Source organism: Scardinius erythrophthalmus (genome assembly GCF_964197995.2).
Source record: "Scardinius erythrophthalmus genome assembly, chromosome: 18".
In the NCBI taxonomy this organism is placed as follows: domain Eukaryota; kingdom Metazoa; phylum Chordata; class Actinopteri; order Cypriniformes; family Leuciscidae; genus Scardinius; species Scardinius erythrophthalmus.
Genome location: NC_138238.1, coordinates 9579858 through 9592747, shown reverse-complemented (window position 1 = coordinate 9592747; position 12890 = coordinate 9579858). Strand labels below are relative to the sequence as shown.

General features: G+C 36.0%; 1 protein-coding gene across 1 annotated transcript; it reads left to right on the top strand.

Moving 5' to 3' along the window:
* Positions 1–397: 397 nt before the first annotated feature.
* Positions 398–11884, top strand: mfsd13a (major facilitator superfamily domain containing 13A). Its single transcript, XM_081392220.1, has 9 exons — positions 398–736; positions 3774–4016; positions 5513–5592; positions 5680–6129; positions 7225–7345; positions 7444–7540; positions 7683–7854; positions 9821–10014; positions 10515–11884. Exons 2-9 carry the CDS (start codon positions 3852–3854, stop codon positions 10748–10750), a joined length of 1515 nt encoding a protein of 504 aa, XP_081248346.1. The 5' UTR covers positions 398–736; positions 3774–3851; the 3' UTR covers positions 10751–11884.
* The last annotated feature ends 1006 nt before the right edge of the window (positions 11885–12890 follow it).

The window sequence follows — 12890 nt, the reverse complement described above, 5'->3', positions numbered from 1 at the left end:
TCAGAAATGTTTAAAGTTTAAACTGTTTAAAATTTGCTATGTAATGCATTTGAGATATTGTGGCATAATACGTTTTAAATATTTAGCCTATTTAAATTGTGGATTTTTTTTATGATATCTTCATTTTTCTTTTCAAATAATTTTTAGAAGGTTCCCATAAAAACAAATAGTGTTATAATAGAATTGACTATGTTAATATGTTCAATAGCTTTTTTTAGTCGAGCATATGTAGCTTAGCTTCTTACTATATAAGCATTGTTCTACAATACAGATTGAAGACTATGAATTCTTATTGTTTGAATGGATATTATGAGAATGGTCATTCATCAATATATAATCTAAATTTTATTTTGTTTGAAATAGACCTCAGCTTTAGTTGCCACTTGCTCACGTGTCCATACAAGAAGAAAACGTGCCAGTATCAGCCTTTCAGAGCTTTGGAAATTTGCATTCATGCATTTCCTCCTTAATTATGTTACAAACTTTACTGCTAGTCAGAATAATGTGAAATTTACCAAATGAGTGCGTGCCTGTCTGTGTGTGTGTGTGTGTGTGCGTAGGCTACGTGTACAGATGGCAGCTGGAGTAATGGGGAGGAGGAGGAGGGATTGTCGTGACGACACGGGCTTCCTCATCCAACACATCACATGTTTCGATACAACTGTGAACTCTACAAACGTTTATAGCGTCTGTTTTGATCATCAGGTGACTGCAGCTTTGACATCAACTCCACATGGTAAGGGTCCAACAGCCTAACGATCTAAAATCATACGATCGACTGATATTATTGTGTTCTCTCTCTCTGATAACTAGACTGGTGAAGTGTCTGTCTGCGGGCTGTGACTTGATACACGTCGCATTGCTTGATATGAAAGCGGATAGCCTGCTAGCGACCTTAACTCAGAACAGGATTAGTAGTTTATTTTAGGTTTAAAGTTTGACGTCTCATATCAAAGTCTCAGTTTGACGAGGTAGGCTATGTGTGATTTTCCTGCAGCTCATAAAATTCAAACAATCTTAACTCAGCGTGGTGAATTACAATGAGTGAAGTCGCTAATGTGAGCGGCTAGCCCTAGTAATCTAACGTTACTAGTGAAACACTGTATCATTATGCCCTAGCGAATGTAAGAATATATCAGTCAAGACGAATACATTCGGTTATGGAATGTGTTCTAAACAATTATTCAGAAATATTAAATCTAATATCAAAGCATAATCGTCGAGGTAAAGCAGTCATTGTCATAACATTCCAGCATTTTCATTTTCATTTGCCCCTTTGACGTCACGTATCCGTGTTTCGGTGGTCACTAATTTTGGATATTTATGGATATTTAGTATGTACTTACAGGTGTCAGGAACCTGATAGTGTGATCATGGTCTCGTTTAAAAGAGCTAATTAATTAAGTTTCATAATAGGGGAAGATGGAGTACATGTTTAGAAATGACTATAAGTTGCATTCATATGATTATGGAACACATAGGCTACTAATTTTTATTTTATTTTTAAATGGTGATTAAAGACAAACTTAAAATAGATATTTTTAAAACAAATTAAGGACGCAACAATGACTAAATTCAGATGGCCCCATTCTACTCAATAATAGGTTAACAAAAAAAGTTTTAATATATTGAAATATTACGTACTTATATTTCCATATATTACAACCTATAATTGTTTAAAACAAAATTTTTTTAATATATAGAGATATTAAGTACTTATCAATTTATATAAATTGATAAGTACTTAATATTTCCATATGTTAACTTTCTTGGTTACACTTTATTTTACGGTGTCATTGTTACAGTGTAATTATATATTTAAGTACTGAGTAATATTAATTAAGTGCATGTACTTGCTATAGAGTTAGGGTAGGATTAGGGTTTGGTTGAGGGTTAGTTGCATGTAATTATGCATAATTAACTGTTAATACTATTGTAAGTACATGTAACATATGTAACAAGGACACTGTAAAATAAAGTGTTACCACTTTTTTGTCAACCTATAATTGAGTAGAATGGTGCCATCTGAATTTAGTCATTGTTACGTCCTTAATTTGTTTTAAAGTATATATTTTAAGTTTGTCTTTAAATGAACTATAAATATATTCTGCCTCCATTCTAAACTAATTATTGTGCCCATGAATTAATAAATATACATAACTTTTGGGGTTTTGTAAGATGTCTTATTCTACCCTTATGGCCATTTTAAATTGGCTACGGAAATTAACATCTTTGTGCTGACTGAATACAAGAAAGAGAGTTCTGTGAAAAGTAGCCTAGCTGTTTGACTGTTGGTTTTATGTGTGTCAAAGCATTTGTGTTAAAAGAGTGTGAACTGAATGTTACGGTCTGTAAATAAGAATAGTTCCCACGCATCCTGTTGCTCTGGAGAACAGACACAGGTGGGCAACCTGTCACTGTAACACAGCACTGCCAAAATGTTGGTGTTTTGCTCCATGGCACTTGATCTCGTGTTGGATCAAAGATTGCTGAATCGAATCTGTTGGGAAGCAGCCACCTGTCCTTCAGAGATGAGAGAATCACTGTGTGCAATTCGATCCAGTGAGGTGCGTTTTGCTTCACTGCTTAGAAATCATATGTTTAGGGTAGTTTAACCGCCCAGAACTGTAATCCATTGTTCTCTCAAAGAGCTGGGGGCAAGGTTATTTTTAATGTTACTTTAACTATAAGAACAGTGGCTTTCAAAGAATTCCAGGACTTGTGTGAGCTTGCACAGTATGTGAACATCAGGTGTGCTGCCTATCAGAACGAAGCCAGAAAGCAATTTAATTTGCCTTTTGATATGCCATGTGTCCCAAAGTAAGGTTAGTGATATTTGCGAAAGGTTGTCACGGATGTCTGGCTTTAAAGCAATGACGGATTCCCTGTGTGTAAGGAAATTCACATGACTTCTCCGCACTATTGGAAACCGTTCAATATTTGATAGCAAACACAGGCCTCAGCCTACACTAATGGTGCTCAGGTTACATCTCACATTCACCCCTGGGAAATCTCTGGACTAAATAACAGTGTTTGTTATCGTCAGCTTTGAAGCTGGGATGAGATCATCCAGCTCATTAAAATCTAAGGTTCATGTGCAATTACACTTCACACTGGGATTTATCATCATTTTTCCTGTTAGAAATCATTTTTACAGGCACAATATGGAGGTGTGACCGGAAAGTACTGAATAACCGCTCACACGACACTCTGTGAAGAAGTCCAGGCTGTTTTTGTGATTATGGATATGGAAAATTGGCTGCTTTCATCGCTAATTCCCCATAACACTCTCCATGGAAACATAACGGAAGCCCCTTTTTTAAGAGATCTTTTCACTGTGGTATTTTCCCATTCTTTTTTGCTTTGAGAATGAACTTGTATTGAAAGAAATAAATAATTATAATTTCATACAAAAATAACCACAATTTCCGTGACTAACTTTGTAAAAGCTGTGATTCATCTTTGGTCCTGTTCTTCTCTCAGCTTTCCCCCACGTTGTTAATATTTTAGCTCAGAGGAAGGTTTTGTGTTAGCCTGTTTTTCCAGATTCATATCAAGCAAATTGCTGAATCATTCAAATGAAGCCAAAGCCACTTGATTATGTGGTACAGATGCTCCGTTTTCTCATTGGCTTGGCCATTGTCCAATTATGCTCTCTGAATCTAATTCAAATAATGGTAATTTCCAAACTAAACCCAGCCTCATATTTCACAGAATAATAGACTGCATGGTTTTGAACTGGTCGGTTTGTGTTGGTGTCTGTCTGTTTGCAGGGGCGGATGGAGCGATGACCCCACCCTGCTCGGCCTGTGGGACGTGTAGAGTGCTGCGTGGAGGAGAAGAAGCAAAGGATGGGAAGGAGGGTATGGGGCCTCTGCCAGGGCGTCTCAACAGCTATGCTCTATGGCTCCCTGGCTCTGTTCGTCTCCATTCTCCACAACGTCTTCTTACTGTATTACGTGGAGACCTTTGTGTCTGTTTACAAGATCGACAAGTTATCGTTTTGGGTGGGAGAGGTAGGTTTATTTTATATAGTATGTCAATTATTTAAAGGGATAGTTCACCCAAAAATGAAAATGCTGTCCTCATTTACTCTCCCTCATGTTGTTCCAAACCTGTATGACTTTCTTTCTTCTGCTGAACACAAAAGAAGATATTTTGAAAGAAAGGAAATCATACAGGTTTGAAACAACGTGAAGATGAGTAAATGATGACAGAATTTTCATTTTTGGGTGAACTATCCCTTTAAGATTCTTGAATTTAAAAAAAATCATACATTGTTGTGTCTAAATAATTATAAAACAGTTCAAAAGTTTGGTGTCAGTAAGAAATATTTTTTTTTATTCAGCAAGGTTGCATTAAATTGATCAAAAGTTACCGTTAAGACTTTTGTAACGTTGCAAATGCTTTCTATTTCAATTGTACCCTAGTCTGTCCTGGTGTGCATTTTTAAAATATGCTGCTTTCACTGAAGCCTACAAACACACAGAGATTGCGGTGTGCACACAGAAACTTTCAGGAGCACAGAAACTGGTTTTCAATGCTCCTATTACTAAAATAGCTTTGCTACTGAATCCCTACATTATATTTCTCAGCAACTAGGGGGTAGCATTGCTGTTTTTGAAGGAATTAAACTCACAGCTTCATTGTTAGTAGAGAGAGATGATGCACAGATGCAGGTAATTCACACATGCATCTCTGTCTCTCTTGATAATTCAAATAAATGCTATAATTCATTCATTCAAATAAATGTAATCTTATTGCCCTACTATATCTCTGTCTGATTTAAAGTGGGCAGAATGCTAGATTTAACGAGCCATAATTAATGAAAATAACCATCATTTTTATCCTTCCGGTCAAATATTGCTCTGCAAACATGATGGCTTTAACTTGTCAATGATGAAAAATGACCATGGTATAAGCGGGATAATCCATGACTAGCTGTGCATTAAAATATTTGAATGCACTCCACTTCACATCGGATGCTTCTTTGCCTCCACGTCATGCATTAAAATCGTATAATGCACAGCTAGCCATGGATTATCCCTTGCATAAATACATTCTAATCTATTCATTTTCACAAAAATATTAAGCAGCACAACTATTTTCAACCTTGATGATAATAATAAGAAATGTTTCTTTAGTACCAAATCAGCATATTAGAACGATTTCTGATGGATCATGTGACACTTTCCCATCACAGAAATAAATTACATTTTAAAGTGTATTAAAATAGAAAACTGTAATTTAAAATTAATAATATTTCAATATTACTGTTTTTACTGGATTTGATCAAACAAATGCATTCTTGGTGAGCATAACAGTAGTGTATATTCTAATTATTTGAATTACTTTTTAATTATTTGTCTAAAAAGCATTTAATAATTAATTTGTCGGAAGCCTTTGACATATTATATATGTTACTTATACTTTATATAATCTGTCTTTAGAAACTGAATATGAGACCAGTTATGTTTTTGTTTTGTTCATTTTGTTGTTTCTTTTTCCATAGACTGTGTTTCTGATATGGAATAGCCTAAACGACCCTCTCTTTGGCTGGCTGAGTGACCGCTCATTCCTGAGCTCTCCACAGTAAGATTATTCACTGGAACTGGAAATCCACAGTTCGATAGGACGAGTACATATCTAATGAATCTCTCTCTGTGTTTGATTGCTCAGGTCTGGGTCCCAGATCACATCCCCAGAGGTGGTTTTGAAGCGTCTGCAGGCACTCTCTCGTAGCGGGCCTCTCTTTGCCCTCTCGTTCCTGGCCTTCTGGGTGTCCTGGACCTGGCCTGGACTTCAGTTCCTCATCTGCCTGTGCCTTTACGATGGCTTCCTCACGGTGGTCGACCTCAACCACAACGCCCTCCTGGCTGATCTGGCCGTATCTGCACATGACCGCACGCGCCTCAACTTCCACAGTTCCTTGTTTAGTGCCATGGGCTCGCTGTCCGTTTTCCTCTCTTACTCCTTCTGGAACAAGGAAGACTTTTACTCCTTCAGGCTCTTCTGTGTGACTCTAGCCGCTCTCTCAATGCTAGGCTTTTACATTGTTTCACGTCTCCTGCAGCACCGGTTTCAGAACGAAATCCTTCTACGCAAGAACGAGAGCCAAGCACTTGCTGAGTAAGAGTTAATGTTTTTCAGTGCTAAATATTACTTGTCGTTTAGCAGTTACTTTCATCTGAGGCAATTTACACCACACTAATTGCAGAGCCGGTCCCCGTGGAGCAACCTGGGGTTAACTGCTTCGCTCAAGGAAGGGATGTTGATAGCGCTGGATATGAACATGCAGTATTTGTTCCCAGCTTCTTTATTCAAGGAATATTTGACTCTTTAAAATGATTATTTTTGGCATAATTTACTCGACCACAAATTTTTCCAACCTATATTATTTTCTTTGATGAAACATAAAAGGAGTTATTTAGTTACTACAAATGTGGACTACAAATTTCAGCACTGTGAAAATGCTAACATTGTAACTAACATTGTAACAAAGTTTATAGATAGACAATTAGCTTAGCTGTAGACTATTTATGGTTGCAGGTAGAGAGTTTTATTAAAGGTGCAGTAAGCGATTTTCTGGTATTTGAAATCACTAAAACAAACACGCCCCAACCCTAAAGGATCGCACCCCTATTTTGATGCATCCGCCCCTACGTTCACGTACACGCTATGCATGCAACACACACAGGCAACGACTATGTCGGAATCTGCTGATGTGCCTGGCGCCTGAGGGTATGTCATCAATAAGTGAAAGCAATTTGTGTTACTATGATAATTCAGTACTGGAAAGCTCTTCAGTGCTGGAAAGCTTCTCTGATATTAAATGTGGGTCTTTCCTGATTGTAACCCTTCTTTTTAAAGTTACATTCCTCTGGCCTTTTCCTCTTTTGTATTTTCTCTGCCACCTCTCTCTTTCTATAGTTGTTCTGCTAATGTCTGTCGTGTGCACTGAGCTCTCTCTCCTCCCCCATCATGAGTGTATACGCCCCTTTCTGCTGATTGGCTACACGTGTGTTTTGGTGCTTGGTCCGATCCACATTTCAACAGCGTTTTTCAAAAATCGCTTACTGCAACTTTAACATAGATGCTCATTGCTCATCCAATCAGAATTTGTCATATTTTTATTATATGTATTTTTTTATTGTAAGAATTAACTTTTTTTTTCTCTTTTTTTTCCTCCCGTTGGATTGCCCATCCTCCTTGACGTTCTTATAGACTGAGTGTCGGTCAAGCTCCTTTTACCTCACCTGGGAAGCCAGTCACTCTTGGAGAATATCTAAAGCAGCTGTCATGTCACAAGAACTTTATGTGGTTTGTCTCTATGAACCTTGTACAGGTAAATGTAAAAACTTAAAAGTTAAAGTGGTATTGTCTAAAATCATCCAATTAGGGAACCGATTTTTATATATATATATATTCCTCTACCATCTGCAGGTATTCCACTGCCATTTCAACAACAATTTCTTTCCTCTGTTTTTGGAGCACCTCCTGTCAGACCGTATCTCTGCCTCCACCGGTTCCTTCCTGCTGGGTAAGAGAGAAAGAAATCATTCACATGGCCACAGCACATCAACAATGCTGGCTATGTATACCTGCTTGTGGGAACCTATTGTGAGGTTATGATTTCCGTTTGTATTTGTATTTAACTTATTCTCTATTTTCCTGTGACACAGGCTTTTCTTACATTGCACCTCATCTGAACAATCTCTACTTCTTGACGCTGTGCCAAAAACTGGGTGTCTACCAGGTTGTCCGCTGGCTCTTCCTCTTAAAACTGGGCCTCAGCATAGCCATGCTTCTAGCCGGGGCGGACCAGGTGTACCTGCTCTGCATCTTTATTGCTAGGTGAGAAATGAGCTTCTTACAAGCCCTTCCATTTTCAGAAGTTCAAAGTTTATATTTTAAATGTATTTATTAGGATTAACCCCATGAGATGCACCATCTCATTTTCGAGGGGGTCCCAACATACAGTGTAAAACATTCACTATATAAAAACACAATACAAATTAACAATAAATCAACAAACAACAAACCAAACAACAGCACAAACATGATTTGAAAAATAACACCACACAGTTTAAATGATAAAAAATATACAACAAAGTATACTCATCAATGAATCTAATTGTAAATGAACATAAAATATAAACCACAAATATATAAAGAAATATAAAAAGTGACACCTTCAATGATAGCATGTACAGTCGAAACACAAAATGAGATGATAAAGTTTGTTTAAACATCCTAAATGATGTAATAGATTGAATATCCGCAGGGAAATTATTCTAGTCTATTGGGTCTTTAAACATAAAAGCTGTTTTACCAAAAAACATTTTTTACCCGAGGAACAAAAAAAAAAGTCTGGACAGTGTGTCTAACTTGATAATTTAAAGAGAAAGGTACAAAATATTGTAAATAACTAGGATATTTAAAATAAATACATTTGAAAATAAATTCCAATGAATATGTCGTATTAAATGCAGAGATGGCCACTGAAGTGCATCATACATTGTACAGTGATGAGTAAAAAAAGATAATCCCAAAACAAATCTGTGAAGTCTATTATATACTGTATTAAGTGGAATAAGATCTAATTTTGATGCAGTTTGATAAACAACATCACAATCACAATCAATGATTGGACATATAAGTTGAGAAACAAGTTTCTTATGAATTTCTTCCTATTTTGAGATCGATGTAAAATACTAATTCGAAAATAGATTTTATGTAAAATATGATTAATATGTAATTTAAAGGGAAGTTCAGAACCAAGCCATATACCAAGGTATTTAAAAATATCAACTTTATGCAAAGGAGTACCGTCTTTACATGATACTACACAAGAACAAATCTGTCTATAACCAAACATCATAATACAAGACTATTATTAAGCACTCGTTAATCCAAAAGCCAATCTTGTAAAGTATTAAAATCATACTGAAGAGATAGTTGAATTTGTGAAATATCAGAATTATATACATCTATAACGGTGTCATCAGCATAAAGTTGAACATTTCAGTTTTTTAAAATTAAAGGTAAATTATTGACATAAATGGAAAAAAGAAGTGGTCCCAATATTGAGCCTTGGGGTACCTCTTGGTTGAACCAGAAAATCTGATTTATTCCCATTTAATACTACACATTGTTTTCTATTATGCAGGTATGAATTAAACCGCATAACTAAATTTTCAGAAAGGCCAAAAACATGGAGTTTTTCTAAAAGTAAATATCGATCAACTAAATCAAAAGCTTTAGATAAATCAAGAAAAATTGCACCTGTGAGTTCACCATCATCTGCAGTTGAGAACACATCATTAGTAAACTTAAGTAAAGCAGTAGTGGTAGAATGATTGGTCCTGAAACCAGATTGAAATGGTGATAAAATATTATTAATACATAAATAATGTGAAAGTAATGCGGAATTTTTTCCGAAACTTTAGACATAGAACATGATGAAGATCAAGTACATCACCTCCCTTGTGAAGTGGAGTAATACGTGCAGACTTAAGTTTGGTCTCCTTTTAGGGAACACTTGGCAGATTGCAAATTAAGTATTAGCTATTTAGAGTATTTAATTAAAATATCTTAATTGTGATAATGTGCATTTCACTTTTTTGTCTTTTTTTGTGCTATTCTTTATCTTTGACAAAAAACAAACATTTTCTCCATTTATTAAGTTGACAAGATTAACACCGATTAATTAATAAAAAGATGCACATTAGCCTCTGAGAACAGATTCAAATAATCTTTCATCAGCATTGTCTTTTATCTATTTTTATTATTTTATTGTGTTGTTTGAATCTCTCCGTAGTAATCGCGTCTTCACCGAGGGCACTTGTAAACTTCTGAACCTGGTGATCACAGACCTAGTGGATGAGGACTTTGTGTTGAACCACCGGCAACAAGCAGCTTCTGCCCTGCTCTTTGGCATGGTTGCCTTGGTAACCAAGCCTGGTCAGACCTTTGCCCCTCTCATTGGTACCTGGTTGCTGTGTCTCTACACAGGTGTGTGTGCTGTGAATAAACCTGCATTGCAAGCAACAATCACATTTAATAATTCACATTTAATCATTTGGCAGATGCGACGACAAAGAATCTCTCTCATGCATTGTTCTTGTTTGACCCAGTACATTTTAAATTAGATGGCAAAATATTAAATCAAGTGGCTCACCCAGGCTGCATTTATTTGATCAAAAAAACAGCAAAAATAACATTATTGCGATTCACTCCAGTCTTCAGTGTTAGATGATCCTATAGAAATCATTCTAATATCATTTCTTAGTATTATCAGTTGAAATACGTTGTGCTGCTTAATATTTTGGTGGAAACCATGATGATAATTGTTCATGAATAAAAAAAAATTGAATCTTTTGTAACATTGTAAATGTCTTAACTGATTTGACCTTTGGATAAATTGAATGCATCCTGAATAAAATACATTTCTAAGATTAAAAAACTCAAACTTTTAATCTTCAGTTGTCATCATTTCCACTATCTTTTTCCAGGATATGACATCTTCGAGAGGAACTCAGTGGCAGAAGCACCGATTGCAGCTCCTTCTTTCCCTGTGCCACTGCGTCAGGGTTGCTTTTACCTGCTTGTGTTTGTGCCCATTACCTGTGCCCTTCTGCAGCTGCTGGCGTGGTCTCGCTTCACTCTGCATGGGCGAAGGCTACAAAACATCAAGTCCCTGAGGCAAGGTGCCCAACACAGCCACCTCATTGATGTCAAGGCTATCTAATACTCCTATAGGGAGGGGAAGAGGAAGGAGAGATGAGTCATGGACATTCCCCAAGCCCAGGCATTCTGCCAACAGGCCCTGAATGGAGAATGGTGACGCCAAATACTGCAAAAGACACTTGAGAGAGAATGTAGGTCCCATCTTATTGAAACTTGCCTTAATTTGCTACGTTTGCTAACGAATGGGTATTTATATTGAGTATGTGACCAAATATGAAAGGACAGTTCGAACAATCTAGTGGTTTGGGACCATATTGAACAGTACTGCCACCCAAACTATCTGTTCTGAAGTTTCAGTGTATAGTTATATGGGTTGATAATCAAGCCAAATCTAATCACATCTCCCTTGACTGTATGTTTTAACTATATGTAAAGAAAAAAAAACACTGTGTTCTGAGAAAGGGCATGTTTACACTAAGTGTTCAGCGGCATTCCAGGGATACATGATATGGAATTGCATGGAGATTTGTGGTGTTTTTAATACTTTCACGACTTTGAAACAAAAATACATTGTCTTTGTAATTCGGCCAGCTGTTAAAGTTTTTTTGTGGCTAGTAACATCTGTTTTATATGACTTTTTGAAATTCATTCAATTACTCATTGCTATCGATGATTATCATTACTGAAGAAGTATGTATATTATAGTTCACATGAACGTAAATTTGTTGTACTAGCATGTATAACTAACTTATTTTTGTACCAAATGTCCAAATTCACTTTATTTTTGTGTTTTACAAGCAGAGATGTCAATTTGACTGATGAGAAGCAATTAATTCCTTGGCCAATTTGATGTTAAAATTTAAAAGTTACCGAAATAGTTTTTTATAAGGGTTTTCCAAATTAAATTTTTTACTGACAAATTTATATTCGTAACTTTTAGTAAAGATTAAATATTTGTGAAATTGCATTTGCAAAAAAATTGAACAAGAAGACACGTCTTAATATTTTAGTCCTTAGATGGTTACATTTTCTGTTTATCAACTACTGGTTGGTGCACAGCGGGCACATCTGATATTTTTGTTGTATTTTATGGTTATTATTTATTTTAGGAAACGTGAGTTATTAGGATATGAGTTTTAGTGCTTTTGCTCACTGTTTAAATCATTTTGCTTGCAAATAAATGTTTTATAACATTAATGTCTTTATGTGATGTTCTTGTATTTAAGTAGTTTACTGATTCAGCATTGACCAATTTAAACTCTAAAATATAATAATTTGTACAGGCCTACAACCAAACCTTTTAAAAGATTCAGTTCATCCATTGTTACCCTGATTTAGCCATTTTACATACATTATAAATTATAATAGCAAAACCAATGTGCATACACCTGGTGTATACTATATGAATGTCTGAATGATCCACCAAAATGAGGCTAGGTAGGTGCAGGTTTCAAATTACTTTTGTATAATTGGTTCCCATGAGGACACATACGGAAAATAAGCCTCTAGAGATTTCAGCTTTCTGTCCCTTTGTCTAGAAGACCGTGAGATATAGCATAGTTAATTGCAAATTATGATTATGTTGCTCACATGTACAGTAGTAGAGCAAGTGCTCGTCGTCCTCCCCTCAAAAACACCAGGACTCAGAGATTCTGAATGTGACTCTTTTTCCTGTACTGTGTGTACGTCACCTGTCGGATGTTTGAGTAGTTTCCTATGTGGGAAGGACTGGATTATGTCAGCGAATTTAACAACTTCGTGTCATTACAGCTCGAGTAAGAAATCCCCGTTATCCCCCCCTTTCACATAATTCCCTGAACTGATCATGTTTTTGGTTATGACGAAGCTCCTCTTAAAAGGGCAACCCAGTCAATGAAAGCTATTCAATCAATGGAATGGAAATGTAAAGCTGGGTATGGGTTGAAAATATCGATCTTTTCTGTGATAATTAAGGTCTCTCAAGAATAAAATAAATAAAAAAATAAAATTATTGACAGCCTGACAGGTTTTCTGATCAATAAAACAAGATAACAATGACCTGTCATTTCGCCATTATGTTAGCTGGTAGGCTAATTAATAAGGGTGGGTTCATAATTATTTATTTTTTGGGGTGGGTTCATACTTGTGTAAATATAAAACTATTTTCACATCACACTCAGAACAGAGTTAGCCTGGGATGTTTATTGTTAGTGAACGAATCA

What these genes read in the sequence shown, in the direction of transcription:
- mfsd13a (XM_081392220.1), top strand. Translation starts at nt 3,852, where the DNA reads ATGGGAAGGAGGGTATGGGGCCTCTGCCAGGGCGTCTCAACAGCTATG. An exon ending in GAGAGCCAAGCACTTGCTGA is followed by an intron (nt 6,130 to 7,224) that starts GTAAGAGTTAAT and finishes ACGTTCTTATAG; the next exon opens with ACTGAGTGTCGGTCAAGCTC. An exon ending in CACCGGTTCCTTCCTGCTGG is followed by an intron (nt 7,541 to 7,682) that starts GTAAGAGAGAAA and finishes CCTGTGACACAG; the next exon opens with GCTTTTCTTACATTGCACCT.